The 23,406-nt window shown below is 41.7% G+C and overlaps 1 protein-coding gene across 3 annotated transcripts in view; it reads right to left on the bottom strand.

Annotated features, from left to right (window-relative positions):
* slc12a8 (solute carrier family 12 member 8) overlaps positions 1 to 23,406 on the bottom strand; it is an 86,987-nt gene that overhangs the window by 18,148 nt on the left and 45,433 nt on the right. For all 3 annotated transcript variants that reach the window (XM_061879900.1, XM_061879901.1, XM_061879899.1), the window contains 4 exons: positions 20,870 to 21,137; positions 19,000 to 19,087; positions 11,141 to 11,287; positions 1,751 to 2,315 (listed from right to left, as the gene is read on the bottom strand). In XM_061879900.1, the coding sequence (XP_061735884.1) occupies positions 1,751 to 2,315; positions 11,141 to 11,287; positions 19,000 to 19,087; positions 20,870 to 21,137 (1,068 nt within the window). The remainder of the gene's footprint in view (positions 1 to 1,750; positions 2,316 to 11,140; positions 11,288 to 18,999; positions 19,088 to 20,869; positions 21,138 to 23,406) is intronic.

Here is a 23,406-nt window from a genome sequence, read left to right on the forward strand (position 1 = left end):
TGTGCTGTAAACTAATGGTGTATTTTATAAGTGCAATGACAATAAAGTTCTATTGTGTTCTCAAACGTATCAGATGTTTGAAGCACCTTCGCTGTGAGGCCCCGAAGAGGGATCTTGTTAAACAAGAGGGGTACAGGTTTGGCCCACGTCGGGTTCTTACTCTGAGTTCCTCCCAGATGACAGATCTTATCACCCTATCTCTAAGGGAGAGCCCCACCACCCGAAAGGAAACTCATTTAGGCTGCTTGTACCCGTGATCTTGTCCTCTCAGTCATAACCCAAAGACAGTGACCCAAGGTGAGGATGGGAACGTATATCAACCAGTAAATTGAAAGCTTTGGCTTCCAGCTCAGCTCCGTCTTCACCACCACGGATCGATACAGGGTCCGCATCACTACAGACGCCGAACCGACCCACCTGTCGATCCACGATCCACTCTTCCCTCACTTGAGAATAAGACTCCGAGGTACTTGAACCTCCTCCCCAAGCCGGCGATGGCCCTCCACCTTTTTCCGGGCGAGAACCATAGACTCGGACTTGGAAGTGCTAATTTCATTGTACATCTGTTGTTGGGCGCCTTGTGCTGTAAACTAATGGTGTATTTTGTAAGTGCAATGACAATAAAGTTCTATTGTGTTTTCAAACGTATCAGATGTTTGAAGCACCTTCGCAGTGAGGCCCAGAAGAGGGATCTTGTTCAACATGGGGGGCACAGGTTTGGCCCACCTCGGGTTCTTACTCTGAGTTCCTCCCAGATGACAGATCTTATCACCCTATCTCTGAGGGAGAGCCCCGCCACCCGAAAGGAAACTCATTTAGGCTGCTTGTACCCGTGATCTTGTCCTCTCAGTCATAACCCAAAGATCATGACCATAGGTGAGGATGGGAACGTAGATGACCGTTTTTTTGAGAACATTGCCTCTTGGCTCAGCTCCTTCTTCACCACCACGGACCGATACAGGGTCCGCATCACTGCAGACGCTGCACCGATCCGCCTGTCGGTCTCTCGATCCACTCTTCACTCACTCGAGAACAAGACTCCAAGGTACTTGAACTTCCTCCCCAACTTAGAGGTGGCACTCCATCATGGACTCGGACTTGGAAGACTGATTTTATTGTACATCTGTTCTTGGAGGGCTTGTGCTGTAAACTGATGGTGTATTGTGTAAGTGCAATTAATATAAAGTTCTATTGTGTTCTGTAACGGATCAGATGTTTAAAGCACCTTCGCTGTGAGGCCAAAAAGAGGGATCTTGTTCAACATGGGGGATACAAGTTTGGCCCACCCCGGGTTTTTACTCTGAGTTCCTCCAGAATTAAAGATTTTTCCACCCACCAGGCGGAGGAAACTCATTTCGGCCGCTTGTACCCGTGATCTTGTCCTCTCAATCATAACCCAAAGATCATGACCATAGCTGAGGATGGGAATGTAGATCGACCGGTAAATTGAGAGCTTTGCCTCCCGGCTCAGCTCCGTCTTCATTACCACGGATCCGCCTGTCGATTTCACGATCCACTGTTCCCTCACTCGAGAACAAGACTCTGAGGTACTTGAACCTCCTCCCCAACCCGGAGATGGCACTCCACCCTTTTCCGGGCGAGAACCATGGACTCGGGGTTGGAAGACTGATTTTAATTTACCATGTCTGTTTTTTGGACGGCTTGTGCTGTAAAACTAATGGTGTATTTTGTAAGTGCAATGACAATAAAGTTCTATTGTGTTCTGTAACGGATCAGATGTTTGAAGCACCTTCGCTGTGAGGCCCAGAAGAGGGATCTTGTCCAACATGGGGGATACAAGTTTGGTCCAACTTGGATTCTTTCTGAGAATTTACTTGGTCTTCTTCAGACAGATCGCTATTGAGTCCCAAGGCGAAGCTACTCAACAACTTCTGCTTGGCCGTCGTCTCTCTGCCCCTCTGCCCTCGCAGAGTCTTCTCAAATCCAGCGTCTCCGTTGTAGACCGAGGGAAAGATTTGATCCATGTCCTTGGTGAACTCCATCAAAGTGCCTTTACTCTGTGGACTTTCTCCTCTGCTGCCATAGTCTAGAGCGGCACCCTCAATCAGAGGCCTGCCGCTCTGTCTGCTGGACCCCGGCTGTCGGCAGGTCGTGGTCATGTTGCTTCGGTCTCCCTTCTGCAACTGGGAGGTCATAGTCACGGAGAAGAAGGAGTAGTCGATGAAGCTGTAGGTGAGCATGAAGTTGATGGTGACCACGGGTGCCAGAACGTTGACCTGGCCGATGAAAATGAAGGCCATGCTCAGGAGGCTGGTTAGAATGATGGCTGCCACCGGAGTCTTGTTTGGACCTCGCTGTAGGACACATTCACACAGAAGTTAGGGACTGGAACCGGAAACATCAGCTGAAAACTACTTTTACAAAACCAGAGAAGCTTTGGCGGTTTTTGTTTTGACCACCATGATGCAAGTTTTACTAACCGCCGATACGTTTGAGCGGAACTGAAATGCTTGAATGTCCAGGGTGAGTAGAGTGTGTGGATGTTGGAATGGTTCCAATCGGATGAGAAACGTGGGATATGCAGTAAATTGTAAAATTCCGGAAAATTCTACAATTTTGGGAAAGGGAAAACATATTTTGCGTTCAATATATCGGAAAAGTAGTGTGCGGATGGTTGAAAGGTCAGATTCGGGTTAAAAACTGGCGCAACATTTCGGCAAATTTTGAGCATTGTAAAACTTTGAATACGTCCATTCAATTGAATAGGAATTTCCTGGAAATTTGGGAATTTCAGGAACTTTAGATATACCGGCTCCCAGACACATTTTAAAATAAAATATTAAAATCATTGCAAGGCCTGGTTTAACGGATAAACCACACCAGCATACATACACGTACTGTATACAATGTACACATGTATAATTGGTTCCAGCCTCGACAAAAGTCAATATTTTAGTAAAAACTGCACATTTTGAAAACACTATACGGTATATATATATATATATGTACATATATATATATATATACATATAATATTTAGTAATCTGTCTGGGCTTCCCTGCTTAGGCTGGTGCCCCGCGACCCGACCTCGGATAAGCGGAAGAAGCTGGATGGATGGATATTTAGTAATATTATATTTTTATATATTTTAGTAAAATAATGCACATTTTGAAGACACACACACAATATATATATATATATATATATATATATATATATATATATATATATATATCTCAATGGGTTGTACTTGTATAGCGCTTTTCTACCTTCAAGGTACTCAAAGCGCTTTGACACTACTTCCACATTTACCCATTCACACACACATTCACACACTGATGGAGGGAGCTGCCATGCAAGGCGCTAACCAGCACCCATCAGGAGCAAGGGTGAAGTGTCTTGCTCAGGACACAACGGACGTGACGAGTTTGGTACTAGTTGGGGATTGAACCAGGAACCCTCGGGTTGCGCACTGCCACTCTTCCACTGCCCCAGGCCGTCCCCATATATATATATATATATATATATATATATATGTATATATATATATATATATATACATATACATATATATATTGTTTTCAAAATTTTCATTTTTTTTTTTTTTACAAAATTATTGACTTTTGTCGAGGCTGGAGCCGATTATTCATGTTTATTCTTATATATATATATATATATATATATATATATATATATATATATATATTGTTTTCTTTTGTCGAGGCTGGAGCCGATTATTCATGTTTACATTGTTTCTTCTGGGGAAGTCTGCTTCACTATATTCAAGAACCATGTTAAGAACCAATTAAAATTGTAAATTGAGGTTTTACTCTACATTAATATTCATATATTATTCACTGTCACAAGTGGCCCTCAGTGAAAATGAGTTTGACAGGCCTGTTTTGTGTTTTTATCAATAAAGATAATTACAATAAAGTCCAATTACAAGCCCCGTTTCCATATGAGTTGGGAAATTGTGTTAGATGTAAATATAAACAGAATACAATGATTTGCAAATCCTTTTCAACCCATATTCAGTTGAATATGCTACAAAGACAACATATTTGATGTTGCAAATAATCATTACTTTTAGAATTTGATGCCAGCAACACGTGACAAAGAATTTGTAAAGGTGGCAATAAATACTGAGGAAGTTGAGAAATATTCTTCAAACACTTATCTAAAACATCCCAGAGGTGTGCAGGCTAATTGGGAACAGGTGGGTGCCATGATTGGGTATAAAAGAAGCTTCCATGAAATGCTAAGTAATTCACAAACAAGGATGGGGTGAGGGTCACCAATTCGTAAGCAAATTGTCGAACAGTTTTAGAACAACATTTCTCAACGAGCTATTGCAAGGAAGTTAGGGATTTTACCTTCTACGGTCCGTAAAATCATCAAAAGGTTTAGAGAATCTGGAGAAATCACTGCATGTAAGCGATGACATTTGACCCCTCAGGCGGTACTGCATCAAAAACCGACATCAGTGTGTAAAGGATATCACCACATGGGCTCAGGAACACTTCATAAAACAACTGTCAGTAACTACAGTTGGTTGTTACATCTGTAAGTGCAAGTTAAAACTGTCTATGCAAAGCCAAACCCATTTATCAACTTTCAAAGCTTCAACATTTAGTTTCCTCAGTTCCCAAACGTTTATTGAGTGTTGTTAAAAAAAAAAGGGGATGTAACACAGTGGTCAACATGCCCTTCCCCAACTACTTTGGCACGTGTTGCAGCCATGAAATTCTAAGTTAATTATTATTTGCAAAAAAAAACAAAGTTTATGAGTTTGAACATCAAATATGTTGTCTTTGTAGTGCATTCAACTGAACATGAGTTGAAAAGGATTTGCAAATCATTGTATTCCGTTTATATTCACAACTAACACCATTTCTCAACACATATGGAAACGGGGTTTGTAAAAGTCGATCAAAAAGCGAGTGAAATCTCACAAAAACAGAGAATTATTGGTCACGTCTGTTAACTCGCTCGCATTCCCGTCCTGGGTCCTAACCAGCGTTACGTGAGCTGCCCTGCGTGCCTGGCACAGGTCCAGAGAACACAGCAGAGTCGCCCTTCCTGCGTTTGTTCTCAACCTTTGATTTGGGCCAAGATGTCTCGGGCCTCATTCCAGCCCGGAGAGGATCAGACTCTGCTGCCAGTCTGAGGAAAACCGGGGGTGGACGGGGTCAGGATGTCAACAAGACTGTATGTGTGTGTGTGTGTGTTTTGGCAATGCAGACTTAATGGGGACATCGCTCTGTTTACACACTCACCTTTAGGGTGACTGTGTAAAAAACAGGTCCCCTGAAGGAAACCTTTTTAAATGATAAAAATAGTGAATTATGCAAAATCATTTAAATGTGGTCCCCATGAACCATATTAACTCTTTTCCCCAGGTGGTCCCCACAAGTCATGATCAACAATTTGGTCCCCATTCCAAATGATAACCAGTGTGTGTGTGTGCGTGTGTGTGTGTGTGTGTGTGTGTGTGTGTGTGTGTGTGTGTGTGTGTGTGTGTGTGTGTGTGTGTGTGTGTTCTGGCAATGCTTACTAAATGGGGACATTGCTCTGTTTACACAGTCACCTTTAGGGGACTTCTGACGGTATGGGGACCAAAAAACAGGTCCCCTAAAGGAAACCTTTTTAAATTATAAAAATAGTGAATTATGCAAAATTATTTAAATTTGGTCCCCATGAACCAAATGAACTCTTTCCCCCCAGGTTTTAATGCCTCCACAACCTGCAGAAAGGGTGGTCCCCACAAGTCACGATCAACGATTTGGTCCCCATTCCAAACTATAACCAGTGTGTGTGTGTGTGTGTGTGTGTGTTCTGGCAATGCTGACTAAATGGGGACATTGCTCTGTTTACACAGTCACCTTTAGGGGACTTCTGACGGTATGGGGACCAAAAAAACAGGTCCCCTAAAGGAAACCTTTTTAAATTGTAAAAATAGTGAATTATGCAAAATTATTTCAATTTGGTCCCCATGAACCAAATGAACTCTTTTCCCCCAGGTTTTAATGCCTCCACAACCTGCGGAAAGGGTGGTCCCCACAAGTCACGATCAACGATTTGGTCCCATTCCAAACTATAACCAGTGTGTGTGTGTGTGTGTGTGTGTGTGTGTGTGTGTGTGTGTGTGTGTATGTGTGTGCACGCAGTGGAGGCCATGCTCTACCACACAACTTGCCCGCCACGACATTTTCATGTGGCCCGCCACGACATTTTCATGTGGCCCACAAACGGCTGAAAATGTATTTATTTATTCTTACTTAAAGTATTTATTTCCGTTTCGACCTAAAATAATACATGTGCTGCATGCAATTACATATTTTTTAAACATAAATATCATTTAATAATGCAATAATTATTTTATCATACATTTAAAAAAACTTGTTTTAAATAGATGGATGGATTTTAAGGTCAAATTCTGGAGACTGAGCTGCATTTTTTTTTTACTGTAAAATTCATAGTGGTTTTTACAGCATATGACTGTAAATGGAAAAATAGTACCACTGTTTGTTTTTTTACACCAAAAATTCGAGCAATTTTTTTTTACAATAAAACTGTGTTATCGTTTTTCTGTATACAAACATTGGTACTGTTTTTACAATTAAAAAAACCCATTAAGTTTTACTGTAAAATTACGACAACCCAGCTGCCATTTTTTTTTTCACCGCAAAATTTCACAGCATATTACTGTAAATGAAAATTTTAGCAATTTTATTTTTACAATTAAATAAACTGTTATTGTTTTTCTATCGACAGTAATACACCAGAAAATCAACAACCGTATAATTTTACAGTTAAATAAAAACAAAAAAACATTGGTACCCTCTTTTTAATTACAGTAAAACAAAAAACAAAAAAACAAGTACATTTGACTGTAAAATTCTGGCGACTGAGCTACCAGTTTTTAACCGTGAAATGTGCGGTGATTTACTGAATTTTACCGCAAATGTAAAAATAGCAAAATTTATTTTTTACCAAAAATTTTGGCAACTGAGCAGCCAGGTTTTTTTTTTTTTTTACAGTAAAAGTGTTGATACTGTTATTCCATGTACAGTAACACACAGCAAAAAACTAATTTTACTGTAAACAAACATTGGTACTGATTTTACATTAAAAAACCCACTTAATTGTATTGTAAAATTACTACGACTGAGATGCCAGCTTTTTTGTTTCTTAGCGTAAAATCCACACTGTTTTTTACAGCATAATACTGTAAATGGAAAAATAGTACCACTGTTTTTAACACCAAAATTTTAGCAATTTTTTTACAATAAAAAAAATAATTTTATAATTTTTCTATAGACTGTAACACACCAGAAAACCACAAACCCTATAATTTTAAAGTAAAAAAAAAAACAAAAACATGGGTACACTTGTTTTATTCATAGTAAAATGCTGTAAAAATACCCTAAATTTGACAAACCTGGAATGTTACCGTAAACAAACATTGGTACTGTTTTTACATTTACTGTAGTATGCTGTAGAAAAAAACACAAAGTTTTACTGTAAAATTACACTGACTGAGCTGCCAGTTTTTTTAATTTTTACTGCAAAATCCACAGTGGTTTTTACAGCATAGTACTGTAAACGGAAAAATAGTACCACTGTTGTTGTTTTTTACATCAAAATTCTAGCAATTTTCTAAAAGTAAAATAAACTGTTTTCGTTTTCCTATAGACAGTAATCCACCAGGAAATCAACAACCGTATAATTTTACAGTAAAAAAAACAAAAAACAAAACGTTGGTACCCTTTTTTTATTTACAGTAAAATGCTGTAAAAATACTGTAAATTTGAAACGTGCGGTTTACCGAATTTTAACGCAAATGGAAAAACAGCAACAATGTTTTTTTACCTACAATTCTAGCAACTGAGCAGCCATTTTTTTTACTGTAAAACTGGTGGTACTGTTATACAAAGCAGGAACAACAAACCTAAATGTTAGCGTAAACAAACACTGGTACTGTTTTTACAATAAAAAAACAAAAGTAAATTAAGTTTTACTGTAAAATTACGACGACCGAGCTGACATTTTTTTTTTACCGTAAAATCTCCAGTGGTTTTTACAGCATATTACTGTAAATGAAAATTCTAGCATTTCTTTTTTTTTTTTTTTCAACTTATTGTTTTTCTATAGACGGTAACACACCAGGACATCAGCAACCATATAATTTTACGGTAAAAAAAAAAAAAACACATTGGTACCCTATTTTAATTTACAGTAAAATGCTGTAAAAAAAATACTGTAAATTTGACTGTAAAATTCTGGCGACTGAACTCCGAGGATTTTTACAGTTTTACCGCGAATGGAAAAACAGTAACACTGTTTTATTTACCTAAAACTCTGGCAACTGAGCAGCTAGTTTTTTTTACAGTAAAAATGGTGCTACTGTTATTCCATTTACAGTAACACACAGCAGAAACAAATAACCTAGAATCTTACCGTGAGCAAAAATTGTGCCTGATTTTACATTTGCGGTTTTATGCTGTAAAAAAACCCACAAACTTTTACTGTACGATTACAATGACCGAGCCGCCACTTGTTGTTTTTTTTTTACCGGAAAATACACAGTGGTTTTTACAGCACATTATTGTAAATGTAAAAATAGTACTACTGTTTTGTTTTTACACCAAAATTCTAGTATTTTTTTTTTTTTTACAATGAAATAAACAGAGCTATTGTTTTTGTATAGACAGTAAAAGACCAGGAAATTAACAACCGCTTAATTTTACAGAAAGAAAACAAAACACATTGATACCCTTTTTTTATTTACAGTAAAATACTGTTAAAAAAAACTGTAAATTTGACTGTAAAATTCTGGCAACAGAGTTGCAGAGAGTTTTTTTTATCGAATTTTAAGCAACGGGGAAAACGGCAACATTGTTTTTTTACTAAAAATTATGAGGAGACAATTTGTTTTACAGTAAAAATGGTGGTACTGTAAATTATATGTACAGTAACACACAGCAGAAACAACTAACCTAGAATTTTACCGTAAACTGGTACCTATTTCAAATTTTAAAACACTAAGTTTTACTGTAAAATCACAGCGACTGAGCTGCCAGTTTGTTTGTTTTTACTGTAAAATCCACAGTGGGTTTTACAGCATATTACTGTAAATGGAAAAGTAGTACTATAGTACTACTTTTCCATTTACAGTAATATGCTGTAAAAAAAATACTGTAAATTTGACTGTAAAATTCTGGCGACTGAGTTGCGGGGATTTTTACAGAATTTTACCGCAAATGGAAAAACGGTAACATTGTTTTTTTTTTTTACCAAAAATTCAGTTTTACAGTAAAAATGGCGGTACTGTAAATTCCATGTACAGTAACACACAGAAGAAACAACTAACCTAGAATTTTACCGTAAACTGGTACTGATATTACATTAAAAAAACCACTAAGTTTTACTGTAAAATTACGGCGACTGAGCTGCCAGTTTGTTTGTTTTTACAGTAAAATCCACAGTGGTTTTCACAGCATATTACTGTAAATGGAAAAGTAGTACTACTGTTTTGTTTTTACACCAAAATTTTAGCAATTTTTCTTTTTTTTTCGATAAAATAAACAGTTATGTTTTATTTATGGACAGTAACACAATAGGAAATCAACAACTGTAAAATTTTACAGTACAAAAAAAACACATTGGTACTCTTTTTATTTACAGTAAAATGCTGTAAAAAAAAACTGGAAATTTGACTGTAAAATTCTGGCAACTGAGTTGCGGGGATTTGTACAGAATTTTACCACGAATAGAAAAGTGGTAACATTGTTTTTTTTTACCAAAAATTCAGTTTTACAGTAAAAATGGTGGTACTGTAAATTCCATGTATAGTAACACACAGCAGAAACAACTAACCTAGAATCTTACCGTAAACTGGTACTGATTTTACATTTAAAAAACCACAAAGTTTTACTGTAAAATTACGGCGACTGAGCTGCCAGTTTGTTTGTTTTTACAGTAAAATCCACGGTGGTTTTTACAGCATATTACTGTAAATGAAAAAGTAGTACTACTGTTTTGTTTTCACACCAAAATTCTAGCATTTTTTAAAAATTTTTAAATAAAATAAACAGTTATGTTTTTTCTATAGACAGTAAAAGACCAGGAAATCAACAAGTGTATAGTTTTACAGTACAAAAAAATCAACACATTGGTACTCTTTTTTATTTACAGTAATATGCTGTAAAAAAATACTGTAAATTTGACTGTAAAATTTTGGCAACTGAGTTGCGGGGATTTTTACAGAATTTTACCACAAATAGAAAAGTGGTAACATTGGTTTTTTTTTACCAAAAATTCTGTTTTACAGTAAAAATGTTGGTACTGTAAATTACATGTACAGTAACACACAGCAGAAACAACTAACCTAGAATTTTACCGTAAACTGGTACTGATATTACATTAAAAAAACACTAAGTTTTACTGTAAAATTATGGCGACTGAGCTGCCAGTTTTTGTTTTTTTTTACAGTAAAATCCACAGTGGTTTTCACAGCGTATTACTGTAAATGGAAAAGTAGTACTACTGTTTTGTTTTCACACCAAAATTCTAGCATTTTTTTAAATTTTTTAAATAAAATAAACAGTTATGTTTTTTCTATAGACAGTAAAAGACCAGGAAATCAACAAGTGTATAGTTTTACAGTACAAACAAAAAAACACATTGGTGCTCTTTTTTATTTACAGTAATATGCTGTAAAAAAAATACTGTAAATTTGACTGTAAAATTTTGGTGACTGTGTTGCGGGGATTTTTACAGAATTTTACCGCACATGGAAAAACGGTAAAAAAATTGTTTTTTTTACCAAAAATTCTGTTTTACAGTAAAAATGGCGGTACTGTAAATTCCATGTACAGTAACACACAGCAGAAACAACTAACCTAGAATCTTAAAAAACACTAAGCTTTACTGTAAAATCCCAACGACTAAGCTGCCAGTTTTTTTTACAGTACAATCCACAGTGGTTTTCACAGCATATTACTGTAAATGGAAAACTAGTGCCACTGTTTTGCGTGTAATAATTTGCAGTTAGAAGGACTCTAGAATGATCCTCCACACACATTTAAACACGGCTTGTATACGATGAGCAGTCGCCATGGCAACAACTGGCGCGTGCCAGAGTGACGTCATGCACAAGGTGAAGCAGACCCACCCCCGGTCCCAGGCAGGTCAAGGCGGGGACGACCCCCTGGCGAGCCACGCACTGCAGGACCCGGGGCGCGGCGTACAAGGCGGCCGTGGCGGAGGCCAGGCAGGACACGTGGAGGCCCAGCAGGAAGAGGAAGCCCAGCAAGGAGACCTGAAGGCAAACAAACACAGGCTGGAAGAGGATGGGTGGAGTGAGACTACACCCTGCACACTTCCGTGCACGCGGGCAGGCAGGCAGGCCTCCACAACACTGCCTGAGCACAACTATGACATCATTTCTAGCATGTGTATTATTACACTACTTTTATATTTCTGTCATGTGTATTATTACAGTAATTTTATATTTCTATCATGTGTATTACTACAGTACTACTATATTTCTATCATCTATATTATTACGGTACTGTAGGATATCGGTAAAGGAAGTGTGGGTGCGGCTGGGAGAAAACAACAACTTTAAGGGGGCTTCACATCCACATAGGAAAGATGAAGTGTGGTGGTGGGAGCTTGATGCAACCTTGCACTGCCCCGGCAAGGGCAGGTCAGACAAATTGGATCCAAGGCCGGGTAAACACCCACAGTGCCAACGGGCCCGTAGTTGCAGAGGTAGAGCAGGAGGAAAGGAGGGAGGAAGGAGAAAGGGATGTTGACGAGCCCCAAGAAGTGAACCCAGTAGCACTCCCAAGCGACCCAAGAATAGAGTCAAGTCAAAAGGCCAGGAACCTGAAGGACCCACTCCGAAGGAACAAGATCAAGCGGCCTAAGGCCAACGAGACTGAGGAGTGGAGAAAGTTAAATGAACATCTCAGTCAGTGGTAGCCAAGTTAAACCTGTTCGCGGAAATCCTCTATGAAGAATGCAGCAACAGGTATGGTGAGGTGACCATCAGAGAGGCCACAATAAGACCAAAGAGCAGGAGGGAGAAATAAATTGATGACCTGGTGGCAAACAGAAGGCAGCTACGTTAAGTGTTGGAGGAAGGCAAAGGAGTCTGAGAAGGAGGGCCCGATAGCTCTCTGGGGTGAGATCAGAAGACGCCTCGTTAACCTACGGAGGGCAGAATGTATCAAAAGACGGGGAAAAAGGAAAGAGAATGAAAGGTCAAGTTTCTTCAGGAAACAGAAGACACGTGGAACCCTGGATATCTCCAAAGAAGAACTGGATTGATTGATTGATTGATTGATTGATTGATTGATTGATACTTTTATTAGTAGATTGCACAGTACAGTACATATTCCGTACAATTGACCACTAAATGGTAACACCCCAATAAGTTTTTCACCTTGTTTAAGTTGGGGTCCACGTTAATCAATTCATGGTACAATTATATACTATCAACATAATACAGTCATCACACAAGTTAATCATCATAGTATGTACATTGAATTATTTACACTATTTACAATCCGGGGGGTGGGATGAGGAGCTTTGGTTGATATCAGAACTTCAGTCATCAACAATTGCATCAACAGAGAAATGTGGACATTGAAACAGTGTAGGTCTTATTTAGTAGGATATGTACAGCCAGCAGAGAACATAGTGAGTTCACATACCACAAGAACAAGTATATACATTAGAAGTACATTTGAGTTGTTTATAATCCGGGGAGATAGGATGTGAATGGAGGAGGGTATTAGTAAAGTGTTGAAGTTGCCTGGAGGTGTTGTTTTAGAGCGGTTTTGAAGGAATATAGAGATGCACTTACTTTTATACCTGTTGGGAGTGCATTCCACATTGATGTGGCATAGAAAGAGAATGAGTTAAGACCTTTGTTAGATCGAAATCTGGGTTTAACGTGGTTTGTGGAGCTCCCCCTGGTGTTGTGGTTATGGCGGTCATTTACGTTAAGGAAGTAATTTGACATGTACTTCGGTATCAAGGAGGTGTAGCGGATTTTATAGACTAGGCTCAGTGCAAGTTGTTTTACTCTGTCCTCCACCCTGAGCCAGCCCACTTTGGAGAAGTGGGTTGGATTGAGGTGTGATCTGGGGTGGAGGTCTAAAAGTAACCGGATTATCTTATTCTGAGATGTTTGGAGTCTAGATTTGAGGGTTTTGGAGGTGCTGGGGTACCAGGAGGTGCAAGCGTAATCGAAGAAGGGTTGAATGAGAGTTCCCGCTAGAATCCTCAAGGTGCTTTTGTTGACCAGAGAGGAGATTCTGTAGAGGAATCTCGTTCTTTGGTTGACCTTTTTGATCACCTTGGTTGCCATTTTATCACAGGAAAGATTAGCCTCTAGAATGGAACCTAGGTAGGTGATCTCATCCTTCCTGGTGATAACAATGTCACCCACTTTTATAGTGAAGTCACTGACCTTCTTAAGTTTGATATGGGAAGAGCACATCCGCACTCAGTACAGCAACCCACCAAGGAACAACCCGCTAGGCTCCCCAGGGTATGTGCCCAGACCCTCAGAACCATCAGCCATGTTTGATACATCACCACCCAAGCTCAGCGAAGTCAGGCAGGTGATCCAGCGGGCAAGATCTGCTTAAACACCAGGCCCGAACAGATTACCGTACAGGCTGTATAAGAACTGCCCAGGAGGGTTGAAGCTCTTATGGACCCTGATGAGAATTGCCCGGACTAAACAGTCCATACCATCTGAATGGCAGAGGGCAGTGGCAGTTTCTATTCCCATACAACAGAACGCTAAGACCATCGAGCAATTCAGGAGCATAGCCCTACTGAATGTGGAGCGAAAAGTCTTCTTTTCTGTGATGGCGAGAAGAATGACTACTTACCTCATGGAGAACATCTACATTAACACCAGCTGCCAGAAAGCCGGGATTCCAGGTTTTCCTGGTTGCGTAGATCATGCGTCAATGATTTGGGAACAGATCCAGACCACTAAGAGGGAGAAGAAAGATCTGCAGGTCATATGTTTAGATCTAGCCAATGCCTATGGGTCAGTGCCACACCTGCTCATAGACTATGCCATGGAATTCTACTACATCCCAGATAACATCAGGACCACGATCAAGATCTACTTCCAGGACATGCACATGTGCTTTCCACTGAAGGAGGTGACCACTGGCTGGCAACAACTGGAGGTAGGGATCGCAATGTGATGCTCCATTTCCCCCATCCTCTTCGTGGCAGCTTTTGAGGTCATCCTGACAGGGCAGTGGTGAATGCAAATGCCAGAGTCGAGACTGGAAGGAAGTGGAGGGCCAAGGAGGAGGTCCAGAAGGAGATGGGGAGACTGCAACACCAAGAAGTCGTGGGCATGGTCTAGACAGGCCGGGCAGGCCTTGGATGGAGCGATCCACCAATCCTATGGTCCAAGGCAGGCAGATGGTGGGTGGTGTCCGGCTGCCTGCTGGCCAGAGGCTACCGCCCCTCAGGAGCTATATGGACGACATCACCTGCCTGCTACGAACCGCCCCATGTACATCCAGGCTACTTAAGAGGCTGGATGAGCTGATCACCTGGGCCAGGATGAAGTTCAAGCTTCAGAAGTCTAGGAGCCTCTCAATGCGAAAGGGGGAGAGAAACGACAGAGTCACCTTCACCATCAGCTGAGAAGACTTCCCACGCATCGTGGATCAGCCAATCCGAAGCCTGGGAAGACTATATATACCTGGTTTCTCAGACAAGGACATGGGAAAATCATCCTCCAGCAGCTTTCAGAGTGCCTGTCTAAGATCGATGCAAGCCAGCTACCCGGGAAATACAAGGTGTGGTGTTACCACTTCACCCTGTACCCAAGGATGATGTGGCCTCTGAAGCTGTGCGAAGTCCCGTCATCAGCCGTAAGCCGGATGGAAGCCAAAGCCAACTCTTTCATCCGTAAATGGCTTGGCCTGCCACGGTGCTTCTCAGCGGCTGGCCTGTATGGGTGGAACTCACTCCAGCTACCCCTGAAATCTATCACCCTGGGCTACAGGCAGGAGAAGGCAAGGCTGGTGATGGAACTAAGGGACTCTTCCGACGGGGCAGTGGCGGATGCAAATGTCAGAGTCGAGATTGGAAGCAAGTGGAGGGCCAAGGAGGAGGTCCAGATGGCAATGGGGAGACTGCAACACCAAGAAGTCGTGGGCATGGTCCAGACAGGCTGGGCAGGCCTTGGATGGAGCGATCCACCAATCCTATAGTCCAAGGCAGGCAGGAAGGAGAGGAAGGACCTTGTTGTTGCTGAGGTCACCAGAATTGAGCAGGAGGAGCTCAGAGTAAGGTCTGTGGCACAAGGGCAGCAGGGGAGGTGGACAACCTGGGAGGGTGTCTCGAGCCGAGCAATCAGCTGGGCAGATTTCTGGAAACTACCACAGGCTCGGCTCAGTTTCCTCATCAGGGCAACATACGACACCCTCCCGAGCCCTAAAAACCTCCACCAATGACTTGGCACAGAGCAATCCTGCGACCTCTGCGGGACCATCAATGCCTCACTCCAGCATGTTCTGTCAGGCTGCAAAATGGCGCTGACACAGATGGCGGCACGACCAAGTGCTCAGCAAGCTGGCAGAGGTGCTGGAGAAAAGTTGCCAGGAGGCAAACAACCAGAGTCCAATGCAGGATCCACTTCCAAAGGCAGGGGGAACCTGTGACACATTCCAGCAAGATACCACCCGCCAAATTATAAACACCAGGAGCGGCGTGGGAGATGGAAGTGGACCTGGGTAGGCAGCTCCAGTTCCCTCAGGAGATATGCAGCACCACCTTAAGACCAGATGTGGTGCTGTGGTCTGAAGCTGTGAAGTCAGTAGTACTGATTGAGCTGACAGTGCCATGGGGGGAGGAACTGGAAGCTGCTTACGAGTGAAAAAAGGCAAAGCACGCAGACTTGGTGGCGGAGTGTAGAGAAAGTGGGTCGAGTGTGAGGCTGTATCCGGTGGAGGTGGGAGCCAAAGGCTTTGTGGGCAGAACAACACCACCCCTGCTCAAGGACTTGGGACTATGTGGAGCCACCCTGAGCAGATCCACCATGGAGCTTTCAGAAGCAGCAGAGATTGGCTGAAACGACGCGACAAGGCTTGGGGAGCAACATCTAAGTAGGTTCTGCTGCAGGGGATGTCAGGGAGACGTCGCTGCACACTGCCCCGCCGCCGGGAGATGTTCTGGGCTAAGGGCGAAACATCGATTAGAGGTGGTCCCCAGCTGAAGACCCTGCAGCAAAACCTTTTCTGGTATGCGGTCAGGTTTAGGCATGCCTCGGGGAAAAGGACATCCCTGCCATGCACAGCCCACCACAGGCACCGGTGGAGGTGCGACAGGCCTAAGGCCCAGCGGCAAGACCACCTTGCTGTAATTAAAATATACTACTTTATATTTCCATCATGGATATTATTACAGTACTGTCATATTTATATTTCAATCATGTATATTATTACAGTACTGTAATAATTTACATTTATATCATGTATTTTATTACAGTACTGTAAAAAAAAGTCTGCGGGCTATAGAGCGTTTTCCGTTCGGGCTCCAGTACTCTGGAATGCCCTCCCGGTAACAGTTCAAGATGCTACCTCAGTAGAAGCATTTAAGTCTCACTTTAAAACTCATCTGTATACTCTAGCCTTTAAATAGACCTCCTTTTTAGACCAGTTGATCTGCCGCCTCTTTTCTTTCTCCTATGTCCCCCCCTCCCTTGTGGAGGGGGTCCGGTCCGATGACCATGGATGAAGTACTGGCTGTCCAGAGTCGAGACCCAGGATGGACCGCTCGTCGGGACCCAGGATGGACCGCTCGCCTGGGGACATCTCTACGCTGCTGATCCACCTCCGCTTGAGATGGTCTCCTGTGGACGGGACTCTCGCTGCTGTCTTGGATCCGCTTGAACTGAACTCTCGCGGCTGTGTTGGAGCCACTATGGATTGAACTTTCACAGTATCATGTTAGACCCGCTCGACATCCATTGCTTTCGGGGGGGGTTGCCCACATCTGAGGTCCTCTCCAAGGCTTCTCATAGTCAGCATTGTCACTGGCGTCCCACTGGATGTGAATTCTCCCTGCCCACTGGGTGTGAGTTTTCCTTGCCCTTTTGTGGGTTCTTCCGAGGATATTGTAGTCGTAATGATTTGTGCAGTCCTTTGAGACATTTGTGATTTGGGGCTATATAAATAAACATTGATTGATTGATTGAATTCATATATATATAATGTATATGGATTGTAATATTCCATATTTATATCATATATATTGTTTATGGATCGTAATACGTTATATTTTTATCATGTATATTATTACAGCGCTGTAGTACTTGACATTTATATCATGTATATTATTACAGTACTTTTATATTGTATCATGTTTATTGTTTATGGATTGTAATATTTCATATTTATATCATGTCATCACTTTTGTCATTAAAACATGGACATTTATTTCATAATAATCATTGTTTTTGTCCCCGTCGGCAATTATTACACATGATACTCAAATGAGATGGCATTCTGGGGATGTAGAAACAACATTACACTTCCCTTAGGATTATGAAATATGATATTAATAACCTTTCGGTCATATATTATGTGAGCAAATCGCAGCACATTGAAAAATAACCCAAACTAATGTTTAATGTGAAGCTTTTCACTGACGGAAATATGACTGAAAGGGATAACTTTGTGAGGAATAATATTTCCTTGGGATAAATGTTATATAATACAATCTCTGCTTATTGGATTGTTGAATAAATATTTTATTAAAGACCTTATAATTACTTTTTATTGCAGAATTGCATTTTCCTATATGATTTGTCAAAAAGAAACTGCACTTTTTTTTTAAAAAGTTGTCCATTAACCACAATTATAATAATACCGAAGACTAAAAAACATATGATTTTCCTTGTTGATGCATTCTAAGTCGTAAATAAATGCTCGCAAAAGTCAGCTAACTCAATTTTTCCTATAATGTGCATTCATCAAGGTTTTATATACACACTGTACGTATGTATGTAGTATCTAGTAACATTCATAATAACATCTAATATTTACATATTTTTTATCGTGTTAAGCATATGGCGGTGAATTCATTTCACAGACACATCACAACGTTCACTTTCCCTTCAACAACGACAACAAGACTACTAATCATGGCAGACTTGATGAGAGACAACAAAGACTACTTTGGGACAAATGATGATCCAGAAACTTCTATTTTTGAGCCTGAATGTAAGGAGGATGATCTACATGTTTTAAAATCTGTGTGCTAAACAGATGTAGCTTTAGTCAAACATAAGCATCATGTAGCAGTATAGCTAAGTGCTAAATAAGATTTACAAACATAATAAAACAATCACTTTCTGTAAAATGTCTGCTTTTACTGGGATAAAGACTGAGGGGGTGTTTATATCTTCCCCTTTACAGCAACAATTCATCATAACCCTCAAAAAGGGTGTAAAAAAAGAGTTTTTTGTGTCTTTCTCGCCATCTCCAGGTCTAAGTCGGATGTCAAAGTTGACCAACTTGTGGGTTTTTGTCCACAATCTTGTACTATCCAGGAAAGAAGCATGATTTATAATCGAGAATTAACTTTCACCAACTCAGAGGTGATGCAGCAGCTCAATATGTCAATATAGCAGCATAAGCTAGCGAGCTCTGCTAAAAATAGTTTGTCTGTGTCAGCACTTATAATAAAAATATCACTAATACTCGTAAATATTCAGGTCACATGTAAATGGAGTATTGCTGGCACTTTTTGGATGTTTTTAGAGGCCTTAATGGCCACAATAGTGTACTCCCATTATTTGTTCTGTTAGCCACCTCTTACTTGCCATATTTTACGAGTTAGAATGCATAAAAAAAAAAAAAAATACTTGTTCATGTCTTACATATGGCTTGTGAACGCTGGACAACATTCCAAAAACGGTGCAGTTCCCCTTCAAGACGACACAGAATCTATCACATTAAAAAAAAATGTTGTTACCTTTTCAGCGATCAAAAAGTCATAGCGCAGAGCTTCTCTGGTGCAGATGGCCCCGAGGAGGAAGACGAAGACCAGATACAGGAACCACCTGCGGGTCACCGACAGTACACCACTTAGTCTACATCTACTTTGTTTTTTTTTTGTTTGTTTTTTTATGGAGAAACATTGGAGTATTTCTGAAGTGGCCTTCTATAAACTCGTGTGTGGAGAACTGCAAACATGCATATTTATACCTTTAAAAAGTGCATATATATACATATATAAAATACAAAAATATGTTTGTTTTAATTTTTTATTTTAATTTTAAAATGTTTTAATTTATTTAAAGTTGTTAATGTAGATGATACATTCCAAAATAATCTATTAAAATATTCAGAGATATTTTTAATTTGACTAAAAAAGGAAAACAACAACCTCGTCATCAATGGAAGCAAATTAATAAAAAAAGGTTTCTTGTGTGATCCGTCAATTGCTAGTTTACCAGGGATTGACCGCTAAAAACAATACAATGGCTTTGCGGAAAGAGATGATGTACAGTGGCTGTGACAATACATTCAAATATGTTTGAGATCTCAGAACTCTACAAAATAACAACTGTTAAATCAAAATAAATTAACTAAATAAAATAAAACTATATGAACTAAGTAGCCCACACTTTGAATGAAACCAAACACAACCTAAATGACCCAATGCAAACAACCGTCCCTAGTCATAGTGCAAAAAATAAAAATAATCCAACCAACACCAAATTCCAACAGATATGGTCACACATAACACAATATAATTCAATTTATAGATATTATTTGTTGACATTTGGTTTCAAAGCCAAAGGGAGCCACAACGGAGGCATGAAAGAGTCGTATGCGGCTCCAGAGCCACGGGTTGCAAACCCCTAGATTAAACACTGAATTATCACCATTCAGTGGACAACAGGTAATTCAGGTCTATGACCACTTATCTCGCTCTAAATGAAACCAAACGCAACATATATGACCCAATGCAAACAACCATCCCTAGTCATAGTGCAAAAAATAAAAAATAATCCAACCAACACAAAATTCCAACAGAAATGGTCACACGTAACACAATATAACACAATTTCTAGATATTATTTGTTGACATTTTGTTTCAAAACTAAAGGGAGCCACACCGGAGGCATGAAAGAGCCGTATGTGGCCCCAGAACCGCTGTTTGCAAACCCTTGGATTAGACACTGATTTATCACCATTCAGTGGACAACAGGTAATTCAGGTCTATGACCACTTATCACACTTTGAATGAAACCAAACACAACTTAAATGACCCAATGCAAACAACCTTCCCTAGTCATAGTGCAAAAAAAAAAAATCCAACCAACACAAAATGCCAACATATATGGTCATATATAACACAATATAATACAATTTATAGATATTATTTGTTGACATTTTGTTTGAAAGCCGAAGGGAGCCACACCGGAGGCATGAAAGAGCCGTATGCGGCTCCAGAGCCACAGGTCGCAAACTCCTAGATTAGACACTGATTTATCATCAATCAGTGAACAACAGGTAATTTAGGTCTATGACCACTTATCTCGCTCTAAATGAAACCAAACGCAACATATATGACCCAATGCAAACAACCTTCCCTAGTCATAGTGCAAAAAGATAAATAATCCAGCCAGCACAAAATGCCAACAGATTTACTTTACAAAAGTGAATTTCTCCAGTTTCCTTATTAGTATTTGACTTTATTAAATGTTTGCATATGTTTAGTGTTAGAATCCGGAGGGGATAGAAAGAAGAAGTTGTAGTTTGGACACCATTTTCTCTAAACAAGTTAGTATTTTGCATGTTCAGTGTGTGTGTGGGGGGGGGGGGGGGGGGCATACGAGGTGAAGACCGCTGCCAGCGTTCCAACAGGGATGTTGTGTTCAGGCCGCCGCAGATCGGAGCTCATATTGAAGCCTGACATCACCCCTGCACATAAACGCACCGTCATCCACCGCGCCACAGTCGCCGCCGTCATACGCAGGAATGTACCACCTGTGGCGGCGGGGAAGAACACCCCGAACATGGTGAAGAAGTCTTCTCCCGGGCTGTAATCCGGCAGCGTGTTGCGGTTGAGCAGGGCGAAGGAATAACCCATGAAGCCATTTTCTAGGAGAGGAGGACGTACAACAACCAGCATCAAGATGGAAGAACAAAAACTGGACAGGCAGATCATTGTAAACATGTTGGAGGGCACCAACGGATTAAAATTATTGAACGATTGGGAAGCCGAGAAAAGTAAACCAGGCGTTTGATACCCTTGGTCTCCTCTGAATCAATCAGTCTAAACGGTTCTGAGAAATGATCAAACGACAAACATGGAGATCAACCAAAGTGCCGACTACAATGGTTCTCACCGGGCTCTCCAAGTACCACCATAATGAGCAACATTAAAATACAGTAGCGTGGTAGGCTTAAGTATTTATTTACAACCAGGCGGAGATTTGATTTAACAAGTACCGTATCCTTTTATTTTCTCAAAACTCAACAGTGCGCCTTATAACCCGGTGCACCTAATGAACGGAAACATTCTGGTTGTGCTTACCGACCTCAAAGCTATTTTATTTGGTACATGGTGTAATGATAAGTATAAACAGGAAATGGCAGTCACATATAAAAGATACGTGTAGACTGCAAGGTGACGCCAGAAACTGTCAGGAACCCGCGGTTGTGACCCCAAGATGCAAGAACAAAGAAGAACGACGTGCAGGTAAGAGTCTCAAAATAGGAGGAAGCAGTCATGCATGCAAAGGTTCTCAACATAACCAATCTTCGAGCACTGAGGAACAGGGGAGGCAGGCATAAATAGCCATCTGATTGGCGACTGCAGCCAGGTGTGCCAGCCTGCCAATCGGCGACAGGTGAGGGAAACGAACGCTCAGGGAGACAAGCAGGAAGGGGAACAAAAATAAGAGCGCCGACAGGAAAAAAACAGCAAAACAAGCAACCACCACCGGAAGTGAAGTGACTGATTGTCACAGAACAAGCTGTGGAGCCTCCGTTAAGACGCTGCGAATATCCACCCAAGCCCTGGTCTTCTCTGCAGCCCAGTCTGGAGCAGAAGCCCTCATGCGAGGAAGGTCGACGTGGCTATTAATACCTCCCTCCGGATAATAACTGGATGTTTGAACTCTTACCGTGTGTCCCTCCTGCCGGTCCTCCCGGGAATAGCACTGGCCGGCCTCCTACAGGATGCTGCCACCCTTGCCCTTACTAGGAAGGCACAAAAATATGGCTGGCACATCTTGCACAACACCACCGTAACACCAGCACCTCCAAGCAGACTCAAGTCCCGCCACCCCTACAAGGCAGCACAAGAGATGCTCAACTCCACCTCTGAGGACATCTCCAGAGGTGCATGGTTGGCAGCAGCTTGGAAGCAGGAGTGGGAGTCGGACGGGCTCTTCCTAGTCCACCACTACATTTGGGACCCAGGAGACGGCGTCATCGGAGGAGATGACCCACCTCACCGGCAAAGGACCACGCTGAACCAGGGTCGGTCACTTTGGGTCATCAATGAAGACGTGGGGCTCGGCGGACAGTCAGGCATGCGAGTGCGGTGACCCTGAGCAGACCGCCGACCATGTAATCAACATCTGCCCCTTATATGGACCGCCCTCAGAAGCCAGCCTCTCCCACCTAGGACCAAAGATGCGGGTATGGCGACGCGACACCGAGTTGGATATTGCGGACAGTCCGCCATGCGAGTGCGGTGACCCAGAGCAGACCGCCGACCATGTATTAAACATCTGCCCATTATATGGACCGCCCTCGGAAGCCAGCCTCTTCCACCTAGGACCAGAGATGCGGGTATGGCTACGCGACACCGAGTTGGATATTGCGGACAGTCCGCCATGCAAGTGCGGTGACCCGGAGCAGACCGCCGACCATATATTAAACATCCGCCCCTTATATGGACCGCCCTCGGAAGCCAGCCTCTTCCACCTAGGACCAGAGATGCGGGTATGGCTACGCGACACCGAGTTGGATATTGCGGACAGTCCGCCATGCAAGTGCGGTGACCCGGAGCAGACCGCCGACCATATATTAAACATCTGCCCCTTATATGGACCGCCCTCGGAAGCCAGCCTCTTCCACCTAGGACCAGAGATGCGGGTATGGCTACGCGACACCGAGTTGGATATTGCGGAGAGTCCGCCATGCAAGTGCGGTGACCCGGAGCAGACCGCCGACCATATAATAAACATCTCTCCCTTATATGGACCGCCCTCGGAAGCCAGCCTCTTCCACCTAGGACCAGAGAAGGGGGTATGGCTACGCAACACCGAGTTGGATATTGCGGACAGTCCGCCATGCGAGTGCGGTGACCCGGAGCAGACCGCCGACGATATATTAAACATCTGCCCCTTATTTGGAC

The sequence above is a fragment of the Nerophis ophidion genome, linkage group LG19, assembly GCF_033978795.1.
Source record: "Nerophis ophidion isolate RoL-2023_Sa linkage group LG19, RoL_Noph_v1.0, whole genome shotgun sequence".
NCBI classification, from domain to species: domain Eukaryota; kingdom Metazoa; phylum Chordata; class Actinopteri; order Syngnathiformes; family Syngnathidae; genus Nerophis; species Nerophis ophidion.